Raw genomic sequence first — 27995 nt, 5'->3', positions numbered from 1 at the left:
GCGCCCGACCGTCGTGCGATCGAAGGGGTTCGCCTCGGCCTCCCCATTGAATGTGACTTATCAGTCGAGTTGGTTAAACGCGATGTGGATCGCAATAGTGTTTCACCATGTCCTACCACAGGAATCTCTAGTTTACTTCCGTGCTCGGACGTCGGTAGATCTGGCTGGACTCTGCTCAGGTCAAATACTTTAAGTCGAGTCGACCGCCTCCTCAACCTTGATCTTTTTGATCTCTTCAAACAGACCGAGCGACATTCCGACTGGTTCGGGATCCCATTTTCTTTGTGCATTTCCTTTTTCCTTTCCTTTGATTCCCTCAGCAAGACAGTTTGATACTGTCTCTAATTGCTCTCTCTTTAATCATAATACTTTGCATCTTGTTTTCTTTTTCATGTGCATGAAGCATACATAACGCCTGGATTGCGTTAGCTACCCGACCATCAGCATTTTTGGAGAATCAATCATTTCACAAGGCCCATCCCGATCACAACTTCGACTTCCTTTATGTCATATCTCAATCAGTCAGCAAACATGCCGCGCGAAAGTCGGCATCTTCAGCCTAGCCGTGCGATTGCACCGTATCCTCCTCGCGAACAACCCGTTGAACGGAGAGTCCCAAGCACATGGACCGCAGAGGAGGATGCAATCCTCATCAAGGCGCGGGCGGATGGCCTCAATTGGGACCCGATCCACGCGAGGTACTTCAGCAACAAGACTCCGAACGCATGTCGCAAACGTCACGAGCGCATCATGCAGAATCGTCAGGTCGACGAATGGGGCTCGCAGAAGATCGAATTGCTTGCTTCGGAATATCTCAACTGCCGCAAGGAGATGTGGGTTATTTTGGCAAAACGTCTTGGCTTGAAAGAGAGCCAATGGCAAATGGTTGAAGAGAAGGTGAGCTCATCTCTGCAATTTGGAAAGCACGAATCAAAACCTTGCTGACAAAATTTCCTATAGTGTATGGAGAAAGGTCTGAAGGCCCTGCAGGGTGCTGCACGGCGCGCTCGACGTGGTGGATCCATCAACAGCCAGGCTTTCGAAGACACAGGTAATTTAGACCACGCAAGCGACTCGGGAATTGGCATGGGCTCGGACACTGAACATGAGGTAGGCATTGATTCGGCGAACTACCACACACGATCATCGTCACAGCAGTACGCTCACGATATGCCACAGTCTGCGTCTCGATCAGTGTCCGACCATGGCCGCTCTCACAGCATGTCAAGCGTGTCGAGACTTCCGACCTACGAGCCTCCACCGATGATTTCACTGCCTCCGAGAAATTACGAGGCCGCTCGATCGACTGCACTTCATCCTTACGTCGGCTACTCGGCACCTTCCACATATCGTCGCCTTTCTCCAGATTCGCAAAATGGTCGCGGTGGCATCAACATCCAGGCGATACTCTCCGATTAGAGCATCGTTGTGCTCTTGGTGAACCCAACCACCACACACACACACGCAAACGTCAGCCCTGGTGGCTTGCGTTGTCATTCAGCATGGTCGTCGCACGGTCGACCCAAACATACATTCCTGTATCAACAACACGAATCACGAACTTCCCCCCCTTTTTTTTTTCTCAATTACTGCGCTGCTGCATGTGACCGGCATTGGAATTGGAGGCAGGATTGTTATCTTGGAGTTCGGCATGGGCTATGAGTGTATCATACAGGCAGCCAGTGAAACCCTGGCAGAATCTTGTATAGCTCTAATAACTGAGTGTGTTTCACATAGGAAATAGTCCTTACCAACCCATATCTCGTTGACAGACCGTCTAAAATGTGTTCGCGCTTCCTCGTATTCTTAGGAAAGCTGAATTTTGTGACATCGATTAGTAGAGAAGATCGCTTAGGAGGAACTTGACTGTCTTCCAGATCGTGACCGACAGTGTCGATCGACATCGACCAGGACCGTTAGACCACGATCTCTCTCATACAGTGCGACGATGGGAAAGGGTCTGGTGCGGAGCTCTCCGCGTCTACTTTGCGGCATATACAGCCATTGCACTTCTCTGAGACATATTCAGTGGGCATCTTGTGCTGAGACATCATTTCGTGATTCGTAGTTCCTGTTTCACCACGTAACAAGCAACAGTGAGACGACGTCATGAACCCCTCGATGATAATCAACCATGGAACAATCAGATTTTCTTCCTTGATATGGAACATATATCTGGAGACAAGGCATCGAACGGTGCTGAAAATTCCCTGAATGTCTTTGATGAGAACGGTTTGTTACTATTCTTGAAGCCTTGATTCAGTGCATGCGTCTGGAGATCACCAGACATTTCCGATATGAGACAAACAGATGGTCGTAATAAAATTCCCTACCAGGGCGAACGACACCCTGTGGAGGCCGACTTTGTCAGTGTACAGTACTTGATTGCTGTATCAAACCACGAATCTAATCCGAGGAACCTACCCGAAAAATTGAAGTACATCCAGGAAGAAATTTCGGACAAGCAACCACTCAACCTTCATTTCGCCAACATGTCAATCGACGAGATCCAGCCCCACAAGAGCGGCGAATGTATCGTTAGTACCGAACTAAACGCAACCAAGTTTCCACAATCAGAGAGACGCGATCATTCTGCAGCCTCAAATAGCCATATCCGAAGACCACTTCCACAACAGCCACAACGATTCATACCACGACTTGGGCATCGATTTCGACGGCTTCAACTATTCATGAGATGGTTCTCTCGCTCAACGGCGATGCTCAAGCGATTGATCGCAGCCACGGACATATTTGCCACTAGACGAACATGTCGCCTTCTCCGCTGTCTTTGAGCTTGACGTGTTGATCTAGGACAAAACCCGCACTGGAAAGGCTGATTGAATTGCGTGGCTGATGACGAGAGGGTTTGCGCAGCACGAACTTCAGAACTTAAAACGTTCGAGGATTATTCAAAGATGTTGACATAGCGATGAGATACCCGCAGAATTTGATCGGGCAAGTATCAAGGCTTTGTCCTCGTTTAGTTTTCCTTTCCCTCAGGTCATCCTCTAAAAATTGCATATTCGAAATAGACGTGAAGGTCCCTACGAGATGAGTTCTGTTCCAAGGATCCAATTTTTTGGGGTGGGACATGGCTACGATGGACCTGCATATGCCTATGCCGATCATTGCGCAATGAGTGCGTGCAATGCGAGCGTATCATCGATTGCCAGCCGGAGCAACGGCAGCATTCCATGATGGTGGCCCATAAATCACAATTCCTTTGCACACATCACGAGATCGCATTTAAACCAGCCAGGGACCTGCTTCATCATTACTCACCGGAATGAACTCGAAAAAGTAATCAAAATCTATTTGCCACAAAGCGCCATATTCTGTCGCTGTCATATCCATTCATTAATAATTACATTCCTCCCAATCGCAAAGCGAAGCCATTGCTACCATTTTAGTCATAGATACCTCTAATTGAGCTGTTCGAACTTCATCTGTGGATTACCTCCAACGATCACGTTGCCGGCATTTCCATTATTATACATCAACCCCGATGCATCGAATCCCATCACAGCCTCGCCCTCAAATTGCATCGGTGAGCTTGTGACATCGATGTCGGGGAATCCATAAAGCTGGACAGGCTCCGGACTTAGAGGGCTTCCAAAAGGCGACGATCCACCGCTTTGAGGCGCGCTATTAAAGCCATGACTGCTGTTGCTATCGTAGGAGTCTTCTGCGGCAAGAGATCGTACACTTTCTGGAATAGCGGAAAGTGGGTAGCCGCCTTGCCACGCCGGAATCGTCCCATCAATTTTCTCGAGGAGGACGGGTAGGTAGCGATCAGAGCCGCCGCGTAGGTTTCCGATGAGTGTCATAAGTTGGTTGAGGTAGTGTCGCGGGCCCAATGCGACGCCACCTGGGGCACATGCTGATGAGGATGTCGGTGAACATGATTGTTCCGATGGCAAGACGGCCATAACGTCAGTGAGGGTGCAAGCAATATCGAAAAGCTTCTCGATGAGGCCGATTCCATGAACCTCCATGGAAGCCTGGGAGAAGCCCGATGCGGCCGTAAGAAGGTCCCTAGATATCTCTATGGGGAAGCGAAAGTTCATAGAGCTGTCTGCTGCAGCTGAAGAAGAGAGGAAGCCATGGCTGATCGAGAGTTGCCACACCATAGTGCGCAGCCACTGCTGAGAGCAGCGGAGGTCAACGGCTTGACTTTCAGTGCAGTTGAGATAATCAGGAAGGGCAGCAGAAAGCTGTTGCTGGAGCTGTGCGAGCCATGTGGTGGAACAGCCAACGCGCGACTTGTTCCACAAGCCCACAAAGGTGTCGTCGAAAGGTCTAAAGAGATTGACCAAATGCACGAAGCCGCTTAGCTCAGTCGTCTCACTTGGGTCCTCATCGCAAGTAGGCATATTGATGGTTGCGTGTAGTGTCAGCGGCTTGTGCTGCTGCAATGCATACGCTCGCTCGGTGAGGAAAAGAAGCCAATAAAGCCGCCGCCGCCGCGAGCTCTCGATGATGTCGGGCATCTGGTAGTTGCTCTCCTCGTGCATGCCCATGATCTGTGCGAGGGTTGTCGCCTCACGAAGGTGAAACCAAGCGGTATTTTGCCGATCTAAGCAAAAGTAACAGCCGAACAAGAAGAACGATGTGACGACCGACCAGATAGTGGGCTCCTCGTTGTAATTCACCGCTTTCCGTGCACGGATGGCTTCTCGGAGCAGTGTCTGTCCTAGTTGTAAGCTAGGCTGAGGCTGTAGAGGTGTATTTTCGAAGACTTCTGCAGGAAGCTCCATATTTGGCTGAATCATCATGTAGGCACATAATGAGTAGGTCAGACAGTATGCTTCGACGTTCGTTTCCATTTGACCAATGGTCTCTCCGACTTTCTGGCGATGTAATATCGGTTGAGTCGGATAAAGATTTGCAAAGAAGTAATCTACGCATCTCGTGATCATGGGAGCGGAGAGTAATCGAGAATTGCTGGGGTATATAGGAGAGGTCGGCGGACTTGAAGCTCCCGGAAAGTGCTTCACGATCATCTGTGACTGTCGCTGAGTCTCACGAAGCTCAGAAATGACCTTAGCTCGACTTCCTTTCGGTCCTTTCTTTTGTGGAATGGCGTTATAAGTACAGGTCAGCCCTGCCGACGAACAATTCTTGCACGGGCGACTTCCGTCGCCTATGCATCTGACTTTTCGGCGATGGCAAGCATCGCACGCCCGTTTCGCAGGCGCAGCAGGCGCGGCCGCGCTCGTCACTTGCGCCGTTGTGGACGCAGAATTCGCCATGTTCTGTTGATCACGATCATGCACTGAGGAGGAAACCTCAATCGGAGCCAGTCGAGACGCAACGAGCATCTGAGCTTTTTGTGAGGAATGGTGTCGGACGTTGCTCCACGTTCGCCTCAGCAGACAAAGAGATGACGTCGGCGAATTTGGTCAGAACAATCCTTGACAGTAGCTTGCTTGTGAGCGTGAAGATTGATGATGATGGTAGAGAGAGAGCGCAAGAGTTAGAATGCTCCGGGAGGAAGTGGATCAAATAAACATTAAGCAACTATGAGCTCATGAGTAAGTCGCACCACGATGCAAGATGTTGCATACTGATGTACATATACGGTTGCGCAAGGCGAATGGGTTGAGTCGGAGCAGTCCGCCTACAACGTGACTAGAGAAGTATTAAGAGGTGATTGGTTGACTTGGCATCGACCCTGGTACGATCGTAATATGCATCGGAGCGCAATGTGATGAGTTTCGCCCGATGGCAGCCAGCAGAATCTCGACCAGATACTTCGTTACTTGCGCATTCACTAGAGTTATCAGCGAAGTTTCTCCGGTGACCGCAACGCGCTGTGGAAAAAGATGAGACGAGTCTGTGTCGAAAAATACTGCTCACGCTGCTGTACGAAGCGAACAAGGCGTGAGCAATGGTGGCTTGGGGAGCCCACCCGCTCCCCGCAACATTTCTCTCTGCTACGCCGCGCGCAATGGACGAACACTGGACCCCGCCTGTGCGCCTTGATGCGCACCAGACTGCGCGTACACTTGCTGCAGATGGGTATTCTGCGCGGCGCCGTCTGGCGTCGCAACGTGCATGTACAGGGCTAAACCCGTAGCCTGGGCTTTAACGATCGTCTAAAAGAAGCACAGGTACCGCTCGTTATGGATTGCGTAGACCAAGTTCGACTTCTGTCGAACGGGTACCCAAAAGTCAGCACCTGCACAGAAATTCAGATTCGTCATGCAACAGCGGCAAACGAAGAGGCTTGGCAGGCACGATGGGGAACGACAGGATTGTTGGACAATAAATGGTGGGGAGTTGTCCGAAAACCGAGCGACATTGAGTATGGTACAGCGCGGTCAGCTTCGACGGTTCTTGACCAGCCTGGTGTTTCGTCCCCCTCAACCGCCACTGTTAATGACGTGTCGACCCTGCGTGATCCTCTGCTCTGATACATGCATGTCATGTCTTGTACACGAATGTATGATCACGATGGCGTTAACGAGGTGGAGGAGAAGGCGACAGTAGCGTCTCATCATCATCGGCACCTACAGTTTTCACATCCGCCAATTCCCTTTCGTCCGTCGGCTGTGAGCGGCAGATTCGTTTCGTGGTGCTGCCAAGGCGCTAGAAGCTTGCTAGAATCAGCGGTGGAAGCCTAGAAATCCGGATGCATCGCGACGGCGCTCGGTCGGATATCGTGGAGTGGTCCAGGTAGGATTTGAGCTCGCTGGACCTGGCTGGCGTATCTTGTGATACTATGCCGTATACTGCAAACTGCTCATGACGACGTACGAAATCCAGCAGTCTCGGAGATTGCATCGCTGTCAAGCCAAGAAAGCTGTTTTCTTGGTCCAAATGCAACGAATCCGGATCATCGTGTCCCATTCATAATGCCTCGCATGAGAAGTGCACAGTAGTGAGTAAAAAGTTTCTTTCCGGCCCTGACAGGCACCGGTTTTGGACTAGTGCTCAACCTCGTCGAAATTCCTTTTGCTTCGAAGCGCCGAAAATGTCGCCGGAGGCACAGGCCATGGAGGACAGATCCTCGTCAACAGGCTGCGGATCACGAATTATCAAGCTGCAGGTGTTTTATTGATGAGTGATTCGCATCGGGATAGCTGTATCACACATGATCCACGCATGGCCTGCTCCAGTTTATTCCCCTGTCGAGCTCATAGATTTCCCCAAATCGAAGAGTGCGTGACAGTCGATACCTAGTTGTGCTCAAGTGATAATGCGGCTCCGAAAATTTTGGTGCTTTGGAAGCAAAGCGACAGGATGAAGATCGGACGGCAACTGACGGCGTCGGGTGCCCACTCGTTGTCGAGGGCACTTGGTAAGCCGCTTCGTTTCCGCCCACTTCACGAACGCATCATCGCTGACCGGGTTTTATACTCCACTTCAATCTATCGAAACGAAAGCTTCGTGGTGGTCAATGTTGCCCTGTTGAGCATTCGTCCGTGTATATTGCTCGCATATCGGTGCGTCGCGGAGCGTTTCGTTGGGAAGAGAGGGGCCTTGGCCCATCGTCCTAACGACTTATCAAACCTTGGAAGGCGCTTGCGAGGTGCCTACCTACCACACAGGTTGTCTCGGGACATTTCCCTCAACTTCGTGGCATACTGTTGGTCGGGTGAACGATAGGAGGATGTTGAGAATGGCCGAAATTTTCCTCGCGCAATCAACTGTACTCCACAATGGTGAGTTTGGAAGCCAATCTGGTTGTGTTGCAGTAGGCTGGTGGCTGTTCATCTGATGGCCTTGGTCAGTTCGAGTGGACTCAACCATTTATCCAACGCTTGAGAGTCAGAACGCAAGTCGGTATGTCTTTGCTGGGATAGATATATCTCGCTGTGATGCTTCCAGAGAATGATCCTCCATCTTGGGAGCCAGTGCCTCCTTCATGACCGTCAGAGTAAGTGGTGAGCGCAACGCAAGGCTCAAACGAAACAAGAAAATTACTCGTGTCGTGCGCCGTCCACTCACACATATATATCTCTTTCATTGATGGCGCAACGGAGTAGGCCCGACTGGCCGCTGATTATTTCGGCATGTCGCCGCTCCCATAGCAGGCGAGGCGATACTTTGCAAGTGCTAAGATCGTTGTCGGTCCGACGTTGTCCCTTACCAAATTGTAGCGGCATGTGTTCTGTGACCAATACTTTACACATGCGGATGTTCTCGAGCCTCGCTTGATTTGTGAAGCACTTGTCCCTCAAGGGCTGGAGCCTCTGGAACTCACTGCCGACAAGCTGCAAATCGCAACAACCTTGTCAGTGGTCTTAAAGAATTTTGCAAACATGGAAACCATTCTTGCTGCAATAATCTTTGTCAGGCGGTAGTACCGTGCAGAACAGTCGACTTGGAGCCGGCCATGGTAAACTTGATTTTGCCAGAAGATCCAGCTAGTTCGTAGATATACACACATGAAAGCTAGTAGACATACACATACAAGCATGTCCCTACTCCGACTCCCCGAAGACACTTCCAATAGCCATCAAGGCGACATGGCCACTCCGCCTTCAACCAGAACAATTTCATCGATCCGCTTATGCTTGTCATCGCCACAGCATTCGACGCGCTTCCAAGTCATGATGCGGCCGGCATTAGTGTCGACCTCCCAAACGCGCACTCTGCGATGAATGCCACCATAGCCACCATAACCGCCAAAACCAGATGCGCCAGCAAAGCACATCCATGGCCCGAAGGGATTTGGTCCGCGCCGAGCCAAACTGGTACCGTCCGTATCGCGACCATGATTAGCAGCCGAAGGTGCCTGCTGTGGTCGCAGTGCACAGTAATCGTTTGCGTGGTCATGACCACATCCCACAGCGACGATACCCTCCTCAGCAAAAGCGTCGTACAGATGTGTGTTGAATCCAGGAGCAGTAACACGTTCCTTATGGGAGCCGCCAATCTCGATATTCCCAGGCATGTCATACTCGGGCAAAGGAATGTGGATAAAAGCGAGGTCCAGATGGATATGGCTGTAACGGTCGTGATTCTTCTTCAAGCTGTTTGAAGTAGTGCGGAACCAATCGATCTGGTTCTGCTTCACCCATGCATACCCAGGATAATGTTTGTCATCCGGTGAAAGGCTGTGCGTGTCGAACATGTAAAGCGTGATGGCAGAATGGTGCGACGGTGACGGGGCCAGCACCTCGACGTAATAATTGCCAACTCCATCGATTTTCTCAGGACCAGCTTCAGCGAGACTGAAGGGCAGATTTTCCAAGATCCTCATCTGTGCAATTCTTCGTAACGAATGAGCGCCTTCTTCATCATGATTTCCAAATATGGCCGCCCATGGAATGCGACGCTCGATCAATGGTGCCGTCATTTTGAAAATCGTGCTCTCAGTATCATGAGCTGCGGGACCTTCGGTCTGGTCACCGGAGAGGACGACCATGTCTGGCTTCTCGTCATCCAGAATGGTTTCGAGAAAGTCTAGTGTCCGCGGATCTGCGTCACAATTCTTGATCTCTTTTCCATTCTCACCTATCGCGTCTCGACAGGCACCGAGACCAGTGGAGAGATGTGCATCCGATATTTGCAATATCTTGAATTTACCATCCCTGTTCACTCTGGGCAACATGCTTTCCCTAGTATGAGTTTCTGGCCGGCCATGCCGTATACTTAACTTTGCGGGCAATTTGCTTTCAATGAGCAGTGATCCGGCGAGCATTATCCAATTAGAGCGCGGATCGATTGCATCTGGCCCAAATAACACATCGACGGCTGTGACTGCGCGATCAGATTCTGCGTCATGGCGTTTGTTGCTGCGCAGTATCCAGATCCCACCGGGCCGGCTTTCCCATCGCTCTTCACCCGAAGTCTTGCCCTTCAAGGCTGGATTTCCCTTGCTCAGCTTGACACCGATGATAACTTCATCTTCCGGTGTAAGCCATTCCTCCTTTTTGCGCTCTACGTGGAGCCAGGCGGTTTGAGTCCAGCTGGAACCCAGGTATAGGTCTTTATTTACTCGCTGCCACTTGTCCGGATTCAACTTGCAGGTTGACAGAGGGTTTACTTTCGAACAAAATGATATCGTGATATCGGTCACTACAGATCCGGTATGGTGTGAAGGTAGCGCATGATGGATAGCGTCTGGTAGGACTCGGTATTGCGTGTCCGCGACAAAGATGACGATCAGGAGGAGAGTGACGAAGGCGCTGATCTGGATAAGGTTTCTGACCTGACAACTACATTAGCAAAGGGGATTATTGTCCATGATCGAGTTTATTGGAACTTACGATACGGCGCGTCATTATGCTGGGAAGTCACCAGCAGCACTTGGGATAGAATCAAGCTTATCGATGCGAGAAATCAGGATGGTCGATTTGAGCGACCATGCGCCATCACGTCGATTGAATGGTCGCAGATGCGGTCTTGATTACTTGTTCACTCTAAGGACGCATGAACTGAGGCGGTTGCTCGGCGTAATTCACGCTTCCAAAAATCTAGCGCTGGGAGTTTGCAAAACCACAGAGTGATGGAATTAGATGCCACGCGGACTTGAGGATTGTTCCGCACCTCAATACTGTATCAGGAGAGCTTGCGATGCGATTCAGAACAAAGTGCCAGGGTTTCCTGGATATCACAAGCACCTGAGCCAAAATCCGGGGTCACCGACCGGATCGTCACCCGAGAGCTTTGTTGTGAGCACGTGCCCCTGAGTAATAAATCATGTGCTCGAAATGTTGAAAATGTTCCGCAGCTGTAGAGATTATTACGGGCTTGCTGCACTCACGCGCCTTCCATATGCTTTTGCGACAAGTACGAAGTCGGGTTCGGTGGCCATGGTGCACTAGGCAAGTTCGCAACATCAGTGATCTACGCCCCTTTGCCTATGGCGACAACATAATTCTCGAGAACACAACGGATCGCTATGCTCCTCATATTCTGTGCAATCTACGGCCCGGAAAGATCATCGAAAACCATAAAGGAATCATCAAGCATGAAGACATAGTTGGGAAGCGAGTTCGCTCTCTTGTCACTGCGGTGCAAACCTCGAAAAAGGCCACCCGAGCATCCCAAGTATATCGTGTCTACGAAGCGTCTTTAGATGAGTGGGTGCGCTATTCCGAACGCGTAGTCACCCCCCTATATCCCTCAGACGCGAACCTAATTGTGAATCTGCTGGACCTGCACCCAGATCCACCGCACGCGGCAACAAAACAGCAATCATCAGAACCCAGACTGGAGATCCTCGAAGCAGGAACGGGTCATGGGTCCTTAACCTTGTACCTCAGCCGAGCGATACACGCTGCCAACCCGCCTCTACCTGATTTTTCTCAAGCTGGAACAGGTGATGTTCACAAACCCGAGAATCCTGAGACGGGGCGGTCTCAATTGCAGTCAAACGATCCGCGCCTGGAGGAATGGCGAAACGAACGTCGAGCCGTATTGCATACGATCGAAGTCTCTCCGAAACATAGCAAGCATGCACAAAGAACGGTCTCGGGCTTCCGAAACGGAATGTATGCTGGAAACGTGGACTTCCACGTTGGTGACGTCAGTGAATGGATCCAGCATGCCATGAGCACACGTGGATCAGACCCATTTCTCTCTCATGTCATTTTGGACCTCCCTTCTGCGCCTGAGCACTTCAGCAAGGTGACGGATGCATTGCGCGTCAATGGTACCTTGATCGTGTTCGCTCCCTCCATCACCCAGATCACGGAATGCGCCACACATGTAAAACAGAGTCGTCTTGAGCTGGATCTGCAGACTGTGATCGAATTGGGTGTCAATGGAGGAACTGGAGGTCGGGAATGGGATGTTCGGTTCACGAGGGTACGGAACTCAATTCCTGTCAGGAGCGAAAGTACGGCAGCGCCTGTAACCGAAGGTCCCACAGTAGCGGCATCGGATGAGCCAGCGCTCATTAACGAGGCTATGAGCTCAGGAACAAGCGACGGTGACAGTCTATCACACGCGGAAGCTCCAGCCGGCACCCCGACAGGCGCTCCACTTCATCTAGTTTGTAGACCAAAGGTTGGCGAGAGAATCGTCGGAGGTGGCTTCCTCGGCGTATGGAGGAAGCGTCGAGCAGAGACTTCAATGTAACCACAGAAGTGTCCAATCATTGTGTATCATTAGGCCTTTATTGGCCCCTCCCATAGTCAACAGACATCCTGCTTCCATGCCTTGATGTTCACCGAAGAAAGGGAGAGCCTCTGGCACATTAATACACGGAGAAGACTAACATTGTTGATCTACCACCACTTCTCACATCTCACTCGGTCTTCTGTCATTCCCGACTGCCTCGAGAGAAAGGCTACCACTTCATCTGTCATCCTCGGAGGCCCGCACACGTACGCGACAGTTTTCAAACGATCGTGTTCTGACCCAAAAACACTAGTTTGGAACCCATCCAAAGCGCTAATCAGATCCTTATCTCCGATCCGCCGTCCGTATGTCAGATTGGGTAATTGTCCATGATCAATGAATTCGTCGTCGCCGGTACCGGTTAAGAACAATCGTAATGAGACGTTGGGATCTGCGACAGCTGCGACGAGGTCCATTAATCGCGGAAGAAAAAGAATCTTCTGTCGATCAAGCTCGGAGTCCGATTTTGTGGCATAGAGGAAGTGTATCTCTTTTGGTCGCACGGAGCTTCGAATGAGATGAGAAAATATTGAGATGAGAGGGCTGTAGCGACACCATGTCAGAATGGAATAGGGTGCAGCAGGCATGGAAAGATCGATCGCACTTAATGCCAACGCCTCCGGCTACCAACACCAAGCGTTCAATATCTCCAGCATCGAGGCCATGAGGCGGCCAGGTAAAGCTACCACCCACCCGGACAACTAGTTGCGCGTTGAGAATGTCTTTCTCGGGTCTCCACAACCACTGAGATACAGGGTTCCTGGTCGCTTGGACTGCGAGCTCCACGAATGCAGATGAATGGCTAGATGGTCTCGCCTCACTTGGTGACGAAGTGATCGTAAAGCCTCCAGCCTGGGCAACACCAGGAATGAACGTATCAACCCATTGGCCGGGAAGAAACTAAATTTGGCAGATAATCTTGTCAGAGTTGCTAGATGATACCATTAACATTGATGGCATGATCAGCTTACTCTTATGCTATGCCTCGGATCCACAGCCTTCAACCTGAGCAGTCTCACACTTGAGTTGACCTCTCGTATGCTAGACAAAACCACCGGCTCAAGCTTATTCTCTCTCGGTTCATTAGCTGTCCTTTCTTCGTGACCCAGCGATCCTGAGACTGTTGCCATGCGGCACAATGGTGGCCAAGAGCCTTTGAGAGACTGTGCAGTGAACGGCAATCTTCTCAACGATGATATTCTGTATTGGCGAAACATAGTCGCAACCATTTGAAGGGTAGATTGTAGCCCTAGAGTACAAGTTTACTCGAGATCTTATTACTATTACTGTTAAATAGTCGATTAGGTCATGGAGACGTGTCTCATCCACCACCAGAACTCGTCGGTATAGCTGCAAGATGACTTGCTTGCCCAGGTGAGCATATGAAATCATCACTGCTTCACGCTAGCCACGATGGCCCGGGCTTGCGCTCCATGAAATGCAACAGGACGTTGAAGTAGGCATTTTGCAAAGATGCACCACCACTTCTATTTCATGGTTGTTACCTAGTCGAAACGAGGTTGTTCCGAGGAATGATGCACGTAGCTCGTTTCGTTACAGTCAGGCGGTATTGATGCGAACGTGAAATCGCACATGGAATGGAAGCGATCGAAGCGAGATGGTGCTTTTATGAAACCGATAGAAACCAAATGAAGGAATCTACACGAATTTGAGAAAGGCAAGACGTCAGTGCAAATTGACTCATGAGCAACCTCTCTGAAGCACACTTGAATTGAACCTGTTATTGGACTCGTCGTCCGGCTTCCGCAGTGAGTGATGCTGGCAAGCCGGGATGTTCTTCGAGAATCATTACACGTCCAACGGAGCGGTATCCATTTCAAAAGCCACCTGGGCACAGAAAAGCGTTACTTACATGCCAGGCACAAGCTTTGCTTGTATCTCACAATTATTACGAGCGTGGACCCGTGGGATACTGTACGGAAGTACCAACGGGACGTAGAGCTGCGTAGACCTCCTCACCTACGTGGGCAACAAGACATGTATGTTTGGTGTTTGAGGTTTGAATACGTCGCGATATGAGCCGCTTATCACAGCAGAAACATAATGAAATCTCCGGATTCCTTATCCCCTCCCAGCCAAACTGCCCGTCCCTTCTTTAAGTCACCCCTGTGTGATTCCACGGAGCGCTCTAGAGACATAGGCTCGATCGTGGTTCGAGTAAAAGCATCTCTGAACGCCGTTGTCATGTTTTGCAAAAACCCATCCCGGTCAGGGAGCGACTTTCATCGTCACCCCAACAATGCACCCAAAACTCGCTGAAACCCGTCTAAGTGCCGGGGTTGGGGTTCATCTTTCTCTTGCCGCCAGTGAGGGTAACGTTGACGAAACGGCGAGTGTATTGGATGCGCTTCTTCGCACGACCCTTAGGGGTCTTCTTCTTCTCCTGAGGCTCAACCTATTTGGTGTGGCGAATCAGAGATCTGTGGCTATACTGATCGGGGCTTTTCCATGTCCTACCTTAGGAGTCTGTGACTTGACCTTTCCGGCACGGGCGAGGGAGCCGTGCACCTTACCCATGATTGCGACTGGGTAGTGTTGTGGATGCGAGAATGTAAGGTCTAATGGATCGTGGTGTTAGGACGATTCCAAGATCGTCGAGTCGTTTGGAGCCGAAGGAAAGGAAAGCGGTGATGCGATATGAAGATTACAGGCTTCAAAAAGGAGGATACACTTACGTGACGCTTGTTGTAGTCGATTACTGTCTCGTCGATGAGTCGAGGGCGACAGCAAGGTCTAAATGTCAAATTCGGGCGGCCGTCGGTGCTCGCATGGGGAGTGTCTTGGCAAGTTCAGCCTGAGGCACAATGTCCTCAGTGGGGCAATCGATGATGATGAAAGCCCTGGAGGATAGACTAGGGCAAGTCGCAAGTTCCAGCCTCGGAACGCTGTCGATGTCCACGCGTGCTGCACACTCACACACCTGCCGCCTGATCTCAACTCACCTGGGCAGACAGCACCTGGGCTCATTCTATTGCCGGACATTCCGCATCTCAAAGGTATAATTTCGCACGATGTGGTCCTGGTCATTTGCGACGGCCTTGCTCGCATCGAGTGCATGTGCCGATACAGTGAAATACAGATCGGCACCATCGCAGTACACATTCTCCAACCCGCCTCTTGACGAGCGATGGTATCGTATTCCTACCGTCCGAGAATCGACCGCAATGGCTCGCAAAATATTGCACTTGACCACTATCGGCGACCTCGTGACGACTTTTCCGGAACCCGCTCGCGGCAATATCGAGACATCTGAAGTCAGACCGGCCCAGGTCGCCGGCAGCCCGATCGGACTGATGGAATACTATGCCGACTGCGACCCCAGAAGTGGCGATCCTATTGTCCTGGGTATCGACATTGCAACTCCGTATAGGAACCATGCAGCAGGGTCGAATATCAGCTTAGCTGTTCGATGGTGGCCAAAGCAAAGAACCGCCTACTCATTCTTCTCTACTGATGAAGATATCCCGACGCCCCACACCCCTGCAGCACTGCCACGCTTCTCTTTACATGGGACACTGCGTGCGGTCCCTGAGGAAAAGCTCGCAGACGGGAAGATCCAGAAATGCTTCTTGAGAGCTCACCCAGACTCGATATACTGGCAGCCGGGCAACGACATCTCCCACTCGAGCCAGTATATGCAGTTGCATGTTGAGCATGTTTACTGGTTCGGCGGCTTTGGAGACAGAGCTCGGATCGGGTGGTTGCCCATAGAATTGTGGAGAAACTTGACCATGGAAGAAATCATTGACGCCAAACTACCTGGTGAGCAGCGTAAGAAGAGCTGGATGAAGAGCTGGCTGTGAGCAGGTAGAGCAGAACAACTCAATCGCAAATTGACGCTGTATTCTGCTGGAATATGCTGCGCTGCAAGATCCGTATTCGTGGTTTCAACATGGTGAGGTTGTGCATCGCAGATGACGCCTGGGCCTTGATACATGCGAGCATACACGTCCAACGGGGAATCACAACTTTGTGCGGCTCGGCACCGACAACTCATGCTGACACTTCGGATGTGATCACTCTTCCACGCTTGTAGGAAGTGCGAATATTGCTTTTGCAAATCACCGCCCCCATTGTCATTGAAATCTGCATGAGGCTACCTGCAGGTAGCCTGTGCAAGAGAATTACCAGCATGATTCTGGACCAGGCTTGTGGCTGTTTCCAGGTCTTTCCTCGGCAATCATAGACACTATCATGAAAATGAATTCGAATAAAAGAAACACGACCCGGAATCAGGAATCAGGTTTGAAGCACAGCAAGCTACATTGACGGATTTGCGTGTGGAACACGAAACATCGTCGCAGCCATTCGCTCGCACCGTGGTCGAATCTTTGCGCATTGTGGTTGTTGGGATTAATGCGAGGCCAGAACTACGGATGTGGTGTAGCAATTGAGCGTGCCAAGGTACCTGAGGTTCGCATTTGATACCGTCTGCATCGACAATAAATGAACAGTAGTTAAGAGCAGTTTCTGCACGTTCGGTGCAGCAGCACCAAGCGCTGATAGAATCCCCGGAATGTTTTTCAGGAGCGCGAGACAACCCAGTGCTATTCCGCCCTTGCTGGTTAAAGACCAGCTTCGGCAATAGATGGACAACACTAAAATTGTGCAGTGCTTTGCTAGGATGTAACAGTGCAGGTGGGGGTGCTGAGCACCTATCGTGGAAGCCCTGGACATACGGCCTGCCATAAGGATTGGATCGTTTCCCACGTGCTTCAGCTGTCCCTGACACTGGTTGCACAACATTTGCTCGTCCCACGCGCAATGCTTTTCAATATCCCGCGCCTTACACAATGGGAAACATGCTACTTTGTAACGATCGTCACCGGACATCTCTTCTAGCGGCGCCCGCGAACGACTACATGCTCTTTGCCCAAGCCATCACCTAGTCTTCGCATAAGTTAAGCGACGATCTTCGGCTTCAATGCCCATCCAGGCCAACGACCGGTCGTGGCGGAATCATGGCCTCGATCTTCACAGCACGCCTTTGGTCTCCCATTCAACATAAATATATTGTTCTTGCAGGCGAGGAGAAAGTTTTCAGCGAGCGGCCGGTTTCAACGCCCCTCGAACCGCATTACAAAAGCAAATCTAAGCAAAAATTGACTTGGCCCATCATGCTGGGTGCTGCTATCGTGTTGACGGCCTTGATTGCCTCAAGGTACGAGCGAATGATGAGTCTTTTATTGGCAAGCTTGGCTGACCAAGACCCGTAGTGAATCCTTGAGCTTACCTCGCGCCACTGCAGACTCTTGTAGTTGCGATTCCTTCGATCAAGGCTATCAGTGCAGCAACAACATCTCGCACTTCTGGTGAGTACGACGATAGCCGTGTGGTAACTGACTACTCACGTTGGTATTCCAGGGGACAGTACAGTCCTTTCTTCAGTGTGCCGTCGAACATCTCAACGGACATTCCAGCATCCTGCTCTGTGACCTTTGCGAATGTGCTCTCTCGACACGGTGCCCGCGATCCTACTTTGTCCAAAACAACCGCATACAACGCAACCATCGCCAAGATTAAAGCGAATGTCCGAAATTATCAAGGAAAATATGCATTCCTTGCCAATTACACCTACACCCTGGGTGCAGACCAGCTGACTGTATTCGGCGAACAAGAAATGATCAACTCAGGCGTGAAGTTCTACAATCGCTATAGCGCACTCGCGTCTCAGAACGCCCCTTTCGTGCGCGCCGCTTCTGAGAACCGTGTCGTTGTGTCCTCGCAGAACTTCACCCAGGGCTATCATGCAGCAAAGGCTGCGAGCGGCTCGGATCAGGCCTACCCTTATCCTATCCTTATCATTTCCGAAGATGATGGATCGAATAATACACTCAATCACGGCCTATGCACCAAATTCGAGACTGGTCCAAACAAGAACATTGCATCCAGTGCACAAGCCAAATGGGCGAATGTATTTGTGCCGTCGATTCAATCCCGATTGAACAATGACCTCCCAGGCGCCAACTTGACGGTTGCCGACACCATCGCGATAATGGATCTCTGTCCTTACACCACTGTTGCATCGGATACTGGTACCGTTTCGGACTTCTGCGGACTGTTCACCGAGGCCGAATTCCATCAGTACAACTACTACCAGACTCTGAACAAGTACTACGGCTACAGCTATGGCAACCCGCTTGGCCCTACTCAGGGTGTCGGCTTCGCAAATGAGCTCATCGCCCGCTTGACGAATACCCCAGTACAGGACAACACATCAACCAACCGCACTCTTGACAGCGACTCTGCCACTTTCCCCCTCGGTCTGCCGCTCTATGCCGACTTCAGCCACGACAACGACATGACCGCCATCTACTCCGCGCTTGGTCTATTCAACGGCACTGCACCACTTTCGAATACTACCATCACGGAAGCTGAGCAGGCCGGTGGTTACAGCTCAGCCTGGACGGTCCCGTTCGCGGCTCGCGCATACTTCGAGAAGCTCTCATGCTCCGATTATGATGGCGAGTACGTTCGCGTTATCATCAACGACCGCGTCATTCCTCTCAAGCAGTGTGGCGGCGACAGCTACGGCCGCTGTACCTTGACTGCTTTCATCGACAGTCTGGGCTTCGCCCGATCCGGCGGAAAATGGAGCCAGTGTTTCTAGATTATCTTCCATCCATCTCATAGGATACTGAGATGCTACGAGGACTTCAGTGTTGCCATGCGCGACTGTATAGAACAGAGCTCAAGGCGATCGTAGATCAAGCGCTTCGACGCATGATAGGCTAGATACCTAGGTATGATGGCATATGGCGACAAAGCAAATCTGCAAGGTTATGATCAAATCTACATGTTCTGCTCGGATATTGATAATGATGATGCTTTCGTGAAAGATCAAAAGCTCGAGCATCTAATTCCTCTCATTAATACGTCAAACGCGATCTGTGGAGCTTCGATTTTAGTGCGAGGTACAGCCAATACTAGCTCTATATAATGGGTAGCAAGCATCGGGCGGATTATGCAACAATGACATGAACAGAGCTTAATAGTCGCATTGACGCAACCGTATTCTCCGACCACGAGCGAAATTCGCTCACGCGCTGTCTCAAGGAACAAACACTCAAATATCATAGCATAGGAATACTACAATCTCAAATGGCTGATCTCAAGCCACGCGATACCATTACTACTTGCTTGAATGACATCACGAGAGACGAGACGAATGGCGTCGCGGGCCTCGTATTCGTCGCCATCGATAAGCATGGCGAACAAATCGCAGCTCAAGCATCTGGAACGATCGGGCTTGACATCAAAGAACCAATGACAACAGAGACAGTTTTCTGGATCGCATCTTGTACCAAAGTTCTCACGGTCATCGCATGTCTGCAGGCTGTTGAGAAACAACAGTTGGCATTGGATGACCACGAGCAAGTATACAACCTCTGTCCCGAGCTGCGAGCTGTCAAGGTCCTTCAGGACGACGGTAGTCTTGTGGACAAGAAGCAGGACATCACGCTACGCAGGCTCTTGTCTCACACAGCAGGCTTTGGATATGAGTTGTGGGTGATCATGGACTGCACCGTTAGAATAGATATTGACGACAATTACAAAGCTCAAACGATAAACTATTACGATACGGCCGACCGGTCGGGTTCGATGTGTTTCATGCCGACATGAAGACAATCCTCGCCATGCCTCTTGTGAACCAGCCCGGCGAGACATGGGAATACGGCATCAATGTCGACTGGGCCGGCATCATGCTTGAGCGGGCTACCGGCGTGCGCCTGAACGATTTGATTCAAAGAGATATATGCCGACCGCTCGGGCTCCACGCTCTGAGCTTGCTCCCAGGTCCAGAGATGGTTGCGAAGCTAGCACACATGCACCAGCGCTGGCCAGGTAACTCTCACATAGAAACTCGAGACCATCTCTATCGAGAACCACTCCTGGCTGCAAATGATACAGATAAGGATCGTCTATTCCACTCTGGAGGTGCCGGCGGTTTCGCTACACCCGCGAACTTCGTTCAAGTCCTGGCTGTGCTTCTCAACAATGGCGAGCATAGTCAAACAGGAGCACGTATACTCAAGCCTGAGACTGTAGATCTGATGTTCGAGAATCAAATTCCACACTTGCCCGATTTCGCTCGGGTGCCTTCTCCAGCGTCAAAGCCGGAGATCGCCAATGCATCGCAGGAGACATATCCACAAGGTCGGTCTACTCTGAGTGCTCTTGCACTGTCGTTCGTAGCAGCTATGGTTTTGCACTAGCTGACACTCATCATGTTTTCAGAAGGCAATCCACCGCAAGGTTGGAGCTTCGCCGGTTTCTCGATTCAGGAGCCTGGCGCGTCACTGCGCGGCAGAGGCACTGTGTGGTGGGCCGGAATTGCCAATTTGTTCTGGTGGTGCGATCGTGAGAATGGCGTGGCAGGGATGATCGCCTCGCAAATCATGCCCTTTGGCGATCTCGATGTGATAAACGCGTGGTCGTCCTGCGAATCAGTGGTATATGAGTTGATGATGTCTAAGACTAGCTGATGGCGCTGCAGCTAGCTAGACCTCTCGCTTCCAAGCTGCGTGGTCCACGTCTCGTGGCTCGAGACACGACGAATCCTCCACCACATGTCTTTACCTCCGCGGCTCACCCACCCATGTAGTGAATTGCCTTTTCCCGCCTGCATCGCCTGCATCTTGTGGGGATCGTGGAGGGGAGAGGCAGACAGCTACAGTGAAGAGGTAGATTCGCACGGAAATGCAGCCACAGTGGCCGGGTGCCTGGCCTGACATACAGCACAGACAAACATCAAAGCCACACCAAGTGCCGGGAGTGAAGATGGAGTGAGAATATCGCGCGGTCTGTTCCCAGCAATGAGAGCCGAAAAGTATACATACCTACGGCGACGGTGAAGTCGAGGAGTCTCGTTTGCTAAGGAAGTTCATAGTGTGGAGCGACCCATGTGGAGAGAGGGGGGAGCTATTGACCCAGTCGAGTGTGTAAAATAAATGAGATTTTGCAGAGGCAGGTCTAGGAAAATGAAGAAAAAAACACTAGGGAAGGCAAACCTGCATGTGTCCAATTCCAAACCATCATTTCCCTCCGCCCACATTCGACGCGTGCTTTCCTGAGAATACATTTGCTGGGATTGCTGGTTTCTAGGAATTCTCGCCGGGCGCTGGAGGGTTTTTCTGTTTTGAAGATGATGTAGTTTTTTTTTCTTGGGAATATTGCCTTTTAGTATACACGCCGGTCGTGGGAATCTTACTTATCAGATCACATCTCGCTCTTTTCTAATTCTCTCCTCCGCCCTGCAGCAGTGCACTCGCTGGATCCAAGGAATCGAAACAAGTCACGTCTGTCGTGACATGTTGGTCCGTCTCGACATCGAAATGCCACAGGAGCACAGGGCTTTCGAACCGTATTCGTTTTCATCTCTTTCCACCTCTCCGAAAATTTGCGATGAATTTCCTCTTATCCTGCCACTTACACCGTCTCGTGTTTTGGCTCGTTTAGATCTTGGCCTTCGGGGCGGCGGCTTCGATGGCGGCGTACATCTCGTCAATGTCCTTGCGGTACAGCTTGGCGGTCTGAGGGCGCTTGAGCTTCATGCTATGAGAGGGAAAAATAAAAGTCAGCAAATTGCTAGTTATCATGACGATCATAGGCTCTCGAATAGACACGTCTTCCGACGAGAAAGGGGACAGGTGTAACTTTGAAGTGCAAGGAGGAGCAGTGCTTACGTAGGGGTCAGGAGCTCGTTCTCAATGGTGAAAGGCTCGACCAACAGGCGGATGTCGCGCACGTTCTCCCAGTTGTTGAACTTGGCGGCCTTGCCGACCTTGCCGAGCTCACGGAGCGCAGCCTTGCGGACCTTCAAATCAGCGGCCGCGGCGGTCAGGGCAGCGATGTCGGTGTGGTTGACGGTGATGCCGAGCTGCTTCTGCAGGAAAACGGCGAACAAATCGGGCTGGACGCCGAAAATTCCGACGAGGGTCGACTGAGTGCTGTCGCCGTGCACGTAGCCCTGGGCCAACCACGGGCAGTTGCCCAAGTAGACGTTCTCAATGCGCTCGGGGCTGACGTACTCGCCCTGGGCCAACTTGAGGATGTTCTTGACACGGTCAATGATGCGGAAGCGGCCGAGCTCGTCCACCTCGCAGATGTCACCGGTGCGGAACCAGCCGTCGTCAGTAAAGGCCTTCTTGGTCTCCTTCTCGTTCTTGTAGTATTCCTTGAACACGGTCGGGCCGCGAATGAGCAGCTCACCACGCGGGTTGGGCTTGTCGGTGGAGTGGTAGTCCATGCTGGGCACATCCAAGAGACAGAGCTCGGTGGACAGAGTGACGGCACCACAGCTGCCGGCGCCAAAGTCGCCCTCGAGCTGGGCCAAGGCGATGGCATAGGTCTCGGTGAGACCGTAACCCTGGATGAACTGGTTGGCGAAGACAATGCGGAGGAACTGGTGGAGCGAGGGGTCCAGAGGCGCCGAACCAGAAATCATGGTGGCAGCACGGTCCAGACCGAGAGCAGTTTGCACCTTCTTAGCCCAGATGCGGTCGTAGAGGAAGTGCTTGTTGGTGCGCTTCTCGATCGGCAGCTCAGTCAAGTTGTGCAGCTTGGTCTCGACGATGTGGCGGGAGAGGGTACCACGGAAGCCCTCGGCCTCGACGGTAAGCGCCTTGATTGCACCTCCGAAACGGTTGTAGAGACGGGGCACACTGTTGAAGGAGCTCGGGCGCAAAAGCTTCAAGTCATCGGCCAGCTCAAGGATGTTGCCGTGGAAGAAACCGATACCGATACCGGCCCAAAGAGCGGAGTGCTCGGCAACACGCTCAAAGATGTGCGCCAAGGGCAGGTAGGAGATGATGACGTCGTTGTCACCGCCCTGCTTGACGATACAGAAGGAGGAGGACGCAGCGGCCACAGCATTGTAGTGGGTAAGCGCGACACCCTTGGGGTTGCCGGTAGTGCCGGAGGTGTAGTTGATGGTGACAATGTCCTCGGGACGGGGAGGACGGTAGCCTCGACCGCTGGTCTCGCCAAGCTTCTCGACATCGCGCAAGTCGTAGATCGTGATGCCAGTGCCGGCAGCCATGGCGTCCAACAGGTCCTTCTTCGATCGGCCGGGGAGCTCACCATTGGAGAGCGGGTCGAGGGAGACGATGATCTTGAGGGTGGGGCATCGCGAGGCCAACTTCAACAGGGTTGGGATGTGGTCGATTGAGGCGGCGATCGAGGTCAAGGAGGAGTGGTTGACAATGTACTCGGTGGTGTCCGGGCCGAGGGTGTCGTAGAGCGAGACGCTGTAGAGTGATTGCGACTGGCAGGCCAGGTCGACAATCTGCCACTCGGGACGGTTCTGGCACCAGATTCCGACACCGTACTGGGTACCAGTGACACCGACCTGTTCGTGCAGGGCGACCAAACCGGAACCGAGGTTGGCTCTCCGCTTGTGCACGTCGCCATATGATTCCCAGATGTATGGACCCCAGGTCTTCTTCTCAGCATCGTACTCACGGCGACCCAAGCAGCGATTCTTGGGGACACGAGCGGCGCTCTGCTCGAAGAAGTCATGAGCGGTCTTGATGGACGGGTCGAGGGTGACGAGCACGCCATCCTTGGCCCTCCAGTGTCGGTAGACAGCGCTGCGACCCGGCTGTGCAGAGCCCGGTAGGGCGATACTGTGGGCAGCGCCGACGGGAGGAGGCACACGGAACTTCTTGGCCTCCTCGAGAGCAAGGCAGGGGCTGACCATTTTGGCGGTTTGAAGGTGTATGTTGTTGATGGTGAGGACAACGGCTCGTGGTGATGGAACGAGGGCAGATGTACCTCTTTCCTGCAGGTGCGGAGAAGAAGCGGAGTTTCAAGGACTACCGAATCTGCAGCAAGACGGTTAGATCACGGCGAGAAGGTCAAATCTTCTCTCGGTTGAAGCCGTGTATGAGATGATGGACAGTGGACGTTGTCGGCGTGTAGTGAACAGGACGGACGAGAAGAAGAGAAAGGGAAGCGGATGAGGAGGAGTGCGGGCGTGAGGATTGATAGAGGATGTACGTACAGTAGTGCAATGTTTATTGGGAGACGGCGATACGGCAGCCTGTCGTTCTCTCAGTGACCTACGGGACGATCGTGGGTGGTGGGTGATGAAAGGCGGACCGACTGAGATCAGCAGCGGATAATGTCGCGAAACCACGCTCGACGAGACAAAGGTCCGCAGTGCAAGTCCAGCGCATTTCCCCAGGGCCTCGGCTTATCGGCGCCGAACCAGTCCCAAGCCAGCCGGCTACTCTCACACGTCTCACACACACACTCTCTCTCTTCCAAGGTTTCTTTCAGCTGCTTGAGAAGGGGTGGCGCTTTCCGGGCAAGGGATTCCAGATTCTATACTTACTTCATGTGCATACAACAGACCGTCGCTCTACAATACATACGAGAATTGTGCTGCAACCATTGTGATAGACATGGTTTCTCACACCGTGATCGTCCTACGCTCCGCTCGCATTCAGAATGTTGATACTATGCCTGCTACAGTGCTTGGAAGATTGCGCCAAGGTTCCATGCGGCGGCGGTGGCAGTGTCTCCGAACGGCTTATTTGCTTATTGTCATTCCACAGCCCCAAAATGATGTCCCGCAATGCATCGTGAGAGATTCTAGTTACGCCATCTCATGATCGATGTTAATATCACCACACAAGATGAAGGCCAGGACCGAGACCTGATGCCCTGAATTAAGTCCTCGGTAGTGTTTCCCTTCTCTATATTGTGTTGCCGGTAATGAGAGCGTAACAAATGTCCATCTTTTGTCGTCGCTGTGGCGCGATCTTCGATCGCGAAAGCATGAGCCGTCCGCCGCTCCACATCGCGTCTAATACCAGCACCGCTGGAGCACTTTTCATTCACATGAATATCAGATCAGAATCCACCACCATACGCACAGCATTCCTTTTGGCCAAGACTTCACCGTCATGCCACCTCTGCAATGTCGTGTATCTTCATCTGCCAGAACACTACGATACGTCCATATGTTGGGATACCAAGACATGCCTCGACATCACGCGGTCGTGATCGACTCCATCATGTGCCTCGGCTGATTTCCTGATCGAGAGCATTGACCGAGCGACGGAACAGGAAACTGGGGAAACTTTTGGGTGGCCTGTGGGGAACGACATGCCATCTGTGTGCAAGTGTTCGGTGGGTATCACGTGGCTGCCCAGCTGAGTAAGCGCATCCATATCCCGTTGCAGACAATTGTATGATCCATCTCATTGTCGTCGAAGGATACACACGATATGGCGATCGCAGGTGAATAAGGTCGATCTCGCCATTGCACAATCTACCACTGCGAGACTACGACGAATTGCTGAGGCATCACCGACAGGCTAACCAACGAGCGGCAGCAAGATTATGTCTCAATCGTTCATTTCGGGGTATCCATTATTGATTCTTTGAGGCATATCATTCTTTCTTTCCCATTCCATGTTTAGACCGTGTTGGTGGTCGGTGCCGAAGCGTCTCCAGTGTTCTCAGCGTTTCCAGTCGCCGCCTTCTCCTCGGGTTTCGTAGCCGCGCTCTTGAACGACTGCTCGAAGTCGGCGATGATGTCGTCAATGTGCTCGATACCAACTGATATCCGGATAAGGTCCTGTTCAGAAGAGATCTCGTCAGCCAATCTTTCATACAAAGCAACGATTCGAAGCAAACACAGAGTGAAAGGCTCACCTCAGTCACACCGCTGTTGGTCTTCTCCTCATCACTGAGCTGCTCGTGGGTGGTGCTCCACGGGTGGATCGCGAGGGTCTTGGCGTCACCAACGTTGGCCAAGTTGGAGATCAACTTGAAGCCGTCGACGACCTGGGAACCAGCGGTTCCGCCACCCTTGACACCGAAGGAGAGGACACCGCCGAAACCACGCTTGAGGTACTTCTTGGCCAACTCGTGGCTTGCGTGGCTTTCGAGGCCTGGGTAGCTGACCCAGGCGACGTTCTCGTTCTTCTCCAACCACTTGGCCAGAGCGATGGCGTTGCTCGCGTGGCGCTCAGCACGCAAGCTCAAGGTCTCGGTACCGAGGATCAGCTGTTGGGCCGCGAAGGGACTCAAGGCAGAGCCGAGATCGCGGAGAATCTCCACTCTCAGGCGGATGATGAAGGTGATGGCCCCGAAGGTGTCGAAGAATTTCAGGCCGTGGTAGCCGTCCGAAGGCTGGGTGAATTGAGGGAATCGCTTGCGCGCACCTTCACTGCCCCAGTCGAACTTGCCTCCATCTACGACAACACCACCAATGGTGGTACCGTGGCCACCGATCCACTTGGTGGCACTGTGCACGACAATGTCGGCGCCGTGGTCGAGCGGGCGCACAAAGAAGCCACCGGCACCGAAGGTGTTGTCAACAACGACCGGCACGCCAGCCTCGTGTGCGACCTTGGCAATGGCCTCAAAGTCCGGCACGTTGTATCGTGGGTTGCCAATAGACTCGATGTAGATGGCCTTGGTCTTGTCATCAATGGCGGCCTTGAAGTCCTCGGCCTTGTCGCCGTTGATGAACTTGGTGGTGATGCCCAGACGCGGCAGGAAGACCTTGAGCTGGTTGTAGGTACCTCCGTAAAGGTTGGATGTGGAGACGATGTTGTCGCCGGCGTGGGCCAAAGCGGCAATGGTCATAAACTGAGCGGCCTGTCCGGACGAGGCCGCCAAAGCAGCGACACCACCTTCGAGCGCCGCAATACGCTTCTCGAACACATCCACGGTAGGGTTCATGATACGCGAGTAGATGTTGCCGAACTCCTTGAGACCGAACAGTCTTGCGCCGTGGGCGGAGTCATTGAAAACATATGAGGTCGTGGCGTAGATTGGCACGGCGCGGGACTTGGTCGCCGGGTCAGGCTCCTGGCCTGTGGACGAAGCAGATTTGTGATCAGCAACTGCTTCTCTTCCTTCGGCGATCGAGGTGCTTTTCGCAAGACGAGCCAATCCCACTTACCTGCGTGCAATTGCAGCGTCTCGAAGTTCTTGGAGATTTCCTCAGACATGGTGGATAATCTTTTACATGGAAGTGGTCAGTGAATCGAAGAATAGGTGTGTGCGTATGTATGTATTCGTGCCAATTGACTGACGCTCCCAAGACTTTCACTTTCGATTGAATCTCCCAAACGAACATGGAAGATTGCACTTACGTTGATGATTACGGTATATGGATAAGATGTAGAAGAAGAGAACAGGAAGAAAGAAATGAATTAGTAGGATGAGCAGTTTATCACATCTATTCCTCCTACCGCTAATGAAAATACTACAACACCATCACAGACGATCAGTGGAATTATTCTTGATGATCATCCTTCAACCGGTTGACGACAACAGATCGCGTCACCCCAAACAATTCATGTGCTGTGCCCCGCGCATGTGCCTACTAGGTATGATGGAATGGCCAGGCGACTGGGAAATGTCCCTGGCGCCCATCCAATGCGAGGCCACAGAACCAGAGGATACCCCGCCTCGCGCATTCATTCCAGCTCTCGTCTCACCAGGGAACGCGAGCACGCAATCGCCCTGGCGCGTCGTCCTAACATGCCCAGGTGCCGTTAGATCCACCCGTGGGGCGTTTCACACGAATAGACACTCCCTCGACCGGATTCGTACATGTACGTATCCTGGACAAATGGCCAAAAAAGACTTGCAACACCCCACCACAATGGTTCTCAAAGGCCGGTTTTTACAGATAGAGCTTGGTTGAAGACCGGATGAGGACTTGCCGGCATTGCTCTCTCCCGTCGTTGGTGATGCCAGGTGATGAGCACGCGATTTCGAATGAGCAAGAATAATGGCAGACAAGTTTGCTTCACGATCAAGTCCACATTTTAAGAAGTGGATAGCTCCTTCACAAGGGAACAGGCTTCGGGATAATCGAAAGAAGTTACCAGGGAAACTGGTATTCGGATAAAAATAGTCATGTCTAC

At 51.9% G+C, this 27995-nt stretch overlaps 13 protein-coding genes across 13 annotated transcripts; 7 read left to right on the top strand and 6 right to left on the bottom strand.

Moving 5' to 3' along the window:
• Window positions 1–531: 531 nt before the first annotated feature.
• K489DRAFT_366472 (uncharacterized protein) lies at window positions 532–1419 on the top strand (the record flags this gene model as incomplete). The annotated part of the gene is made up of 2 exons (XM_033602780.1): window positions 532–897; window positions 961–1419. 2 exons carry the CDS (start codon window positions 532–534, stop codon window positions 1417–1419), a joined length of 825 nt encoding a protein of 274 aa, XP_033464335.1.
• Window positions 1420–2105: 686 nt separating this feature from the next.
• K489DRAFT_375383 (uncharacterized protein) lies at window positions 2106–2987 on the top strand. Its single transcript, XM_033603675.1, has one exon. The coding sequence runs from the start codon at window positions 2298–2300 to the stop codon at window positions 2790–2792; it is 495 nt and encodes a 164-aa protein (XP_033464334.1). The 5' UTR covers window positions 2106–2297; the 3' UTR covers window positions 2793–2987.
• Window positions 2988–3632: 645 nt separating this feature from the next.
• On the bottom strand, window positions 3633–5189 carry K489DRAFT_289958 (uncharacterized protein; the record flags this gene model as incomplete). The annotated part of the gene is made up of 2 exons (XM_033600161.1): window positions 3633–3868; window positions 3902–5189. Coding segments are annotated over 2 exons (1524 nt in total), but the record flags the coding sequence as incomplete, so codon positions are not given.
• A 2968-nt stretch (window positions 5190–8157) lies between these two features.
• On the bottom strand, window positions 8158–10525 carry K489DRAFT_348528 (Metallo-dependent phosphatase). The gene is made up of 2 exons (XM_033602376.1): window positions 10221–10525; window positions 8158–10162 (listed from the first exon to the last, which is right to left on the bottom strand). The coding sequence occupies exons 1-2, from the start codon at window positions 10233–10235 to the stop codon at window positions 8465–8467; spliced, it is 1713 nt and encodes a 570-aa protein (XP_033464332.1). The 5' UTR covers window positions 10236–10525; the 3' UTR covers window positions 8158–8464.
• Window positions 10526–10728: 203 nt separating this feature from the next.
• K489DRAFT_311494 (uncharacterized protein) lies at window positions 10729–12036 on the top strand (the record flags this gene model as incomplete). The annotated part of the gene is made up of 3 exons (XM_033600786.1): window positions 10729–11280; window positions 11326–11893; window positions 11933–12036. The coding sequence occupies 3 exons, from the start codon at window positions 10729–10731 to the stop codon at window positions 12034–12036; spliced, it is 1224 nt and encodes a 407-aa protein (XP_033464331.1).
• A 149-nt stretch (window positions 12037–12185) lies between these two features.
• K489DRAFT_385937 (uncharacterized protein) lies at window positions 12186–13208 on the bottom strand (the record flags this gene model as incomplete). The annotated part of the gene is made up of 3 exons (XM_033606180.1): window positions 12186–12518; window positions 12694–12978; window positions 13074–13208. The coding sequence occupies 3 exons, from the start codon at window positions 13206–13208 to the stop codon at window positions 12186–12188; spliced, it is 753 nt and encodes a 250-aa protein (XP_033464330.1).
• Window positions 13209–14365: 1157 nt separating this feature from the next.
• On the bottom strand, window positions 14366–14616 carry K489DRAFT_311056 (ribosomal protein S30; the record flags this gene model as incomplete). The annotated part of the gene is made up of 2 exons (XM_033600754.1): window positions 14366–14494; window positions 14557–14616. 2 exons carry the CDS (start codon window positions 14614–14616, stop codon window positions 14366–14368), a joined length of 189 nt encoding a protein of 62 aa, XP_033464329.1.
• Window positions 14617–14903: 287 nt separating this feature from the next.
• K489DRAFT_385935 (uncharacterized protein) lies at window positions 14904–15902 on the top strand (the record flags this gene model as incomplete). Its single annotated transcript, XM_033606179.1, has 2 exons — window positions 14904–14917; window positions 15152–15902. 2 exons carry the CDS (start codon window positions 14904–14906, stop codon window positions 15900–15902), a joined length of 765 nt encoding a protein of 254 aa, XP_033464328.1.
• A 1158-nt stretch (window positions 15903–17060) lies between these two features.
• Window positions 17061–18709, top strand: K489DRAFT_406008 (phosphoglycerate mutase-like protein; the record flags this gene model as incomplete). Its single annotated transcript, XM_033607208.1, has 3 exons — window positions 17061–17260; window positions 17316–17411; window positions 17464–18709. 3 exons carry the CDS (start codon window positions 17061–17063, stop codon window positions 18707–18709), a joined length of 1542 nt encoding a protein of 513 aa, XP_033464327.1.
• A 449-nt stretch (window positions 18710–19158) lies between these two features.
• K489DRAFT_427678 (beta-lactamase/transpeptidase-like protein) lies at window positions 19159–20585 on the top strand (the record flags this gene model as incomplete). The annotated part of the gene is made up of 3 exons (XM_033608307.1): window positions 19159–19604; window positions 19658–20256; window positions 20338–20585. The coding sequence occupies exons 1-3, from the start codon at window positions 19201–19203 to the stop codon at window positions 20583–20585; spliced, it is 1251 nt and encodes a 416-aa protein (XP_033464326.1). The 5' UTR covers window positions 19159–19200.
• Window positions 20586–21554: 969 nt separating this feature from the next.
• K489DRAFT_366463 (long-chain-fatty-acid-CoA ligase/ protein binding protein) lies at window positions 21555–24508 on the bottom strand (the record flags this gene model as incomplete). The annotated part of the gene is made up of 4 exons (XM_033602779.1): window positions 21555–21654; window positions 21786–23881; window positions 24104–24161; window positions 24477–24508. The coding sequence occupies 4 exons, from the start codon at window positions 24506–24508 to the stop codon at window positions 21555–21557; spliced, it is 2286 nt and encodes a 761-aa protein (XP_033464325.1).
• Window positions 24509–25525: 1017 nt separating this feature from the next.
• Window positions 25526–27071, bottom strand: K489DRAFT_385931 (O-acetylhomoserine ami; the record flags this gene model as incomplete). Its single annotated transcript, XM_033606178.1, has 3 exons — window positions 25526–25687; window positions 25765–26933; window positions 27023–27071. The coding sequence occupies 3 exons, from the start codon at window positions 27069–27071 to the stop codon at window positions 25526–25528; spliced, it is 1380 nt and encodes a 459-aa protein (XP_033464324.1).
• K489DRAFT_12040 (uncharacterized protein) lies at window positions 27009–27904 on the top strand. Its single transcript, XM_033598961.1, has 2 exons — window positions 27009–27097; window positions 27165–27904. The coding sequence occupies exon 2, from the start codon at window positions 27284–27286 to the stop codon at window positions 27770–27772; it is 489 nt and encodes a 162-aa protein (XP_033464323.1). The 5' UTR covers window positions 27009–27097; window positions 27165–27283; the 3' UTR covers window positions 27773–27904.
• The last annotated feature ends 91 nt before the right edge of the window (window positions 27905–27995 follow it).

The sequence above is a fragment of the Dissoconium aciculare genome (genome assembly GCF_010015565.1).
Source record: "Dissoconium aciculare CBS 342.82 unplaced genomic scaffold K489scaffold_1, whole genome shotgun sequence".
Classification (NCBI taxonomy): domain Eukaryota; kingdom Fungi; phylum Ascomycota; class Dothideomycetes; order Mycosphaerellales; family Dissoconiaceae; genus Dissoconium; species Dissoconium aciculare.
This window is presented reverse-complemented; position numbering and strand designations above follow the sequence as displayed.

Bases quoted from the DNA above. Each gene is read 5' to 3' on its own strand.
- K489DRAFT_12040 (XM_033598961.1), top strand. From the start codon at position 27,284: ATGAGCAGTTTATCACATCTATTCCTCCTACCGCTAATGAAAATACTA.
- K489DRAFT_375383 (XM_033603675.1), top strand. From the start codon at position 2,298: ATGAGACAAACAGATGGTCGTAATAAAATTCCCTACCAGGGCGAACGA.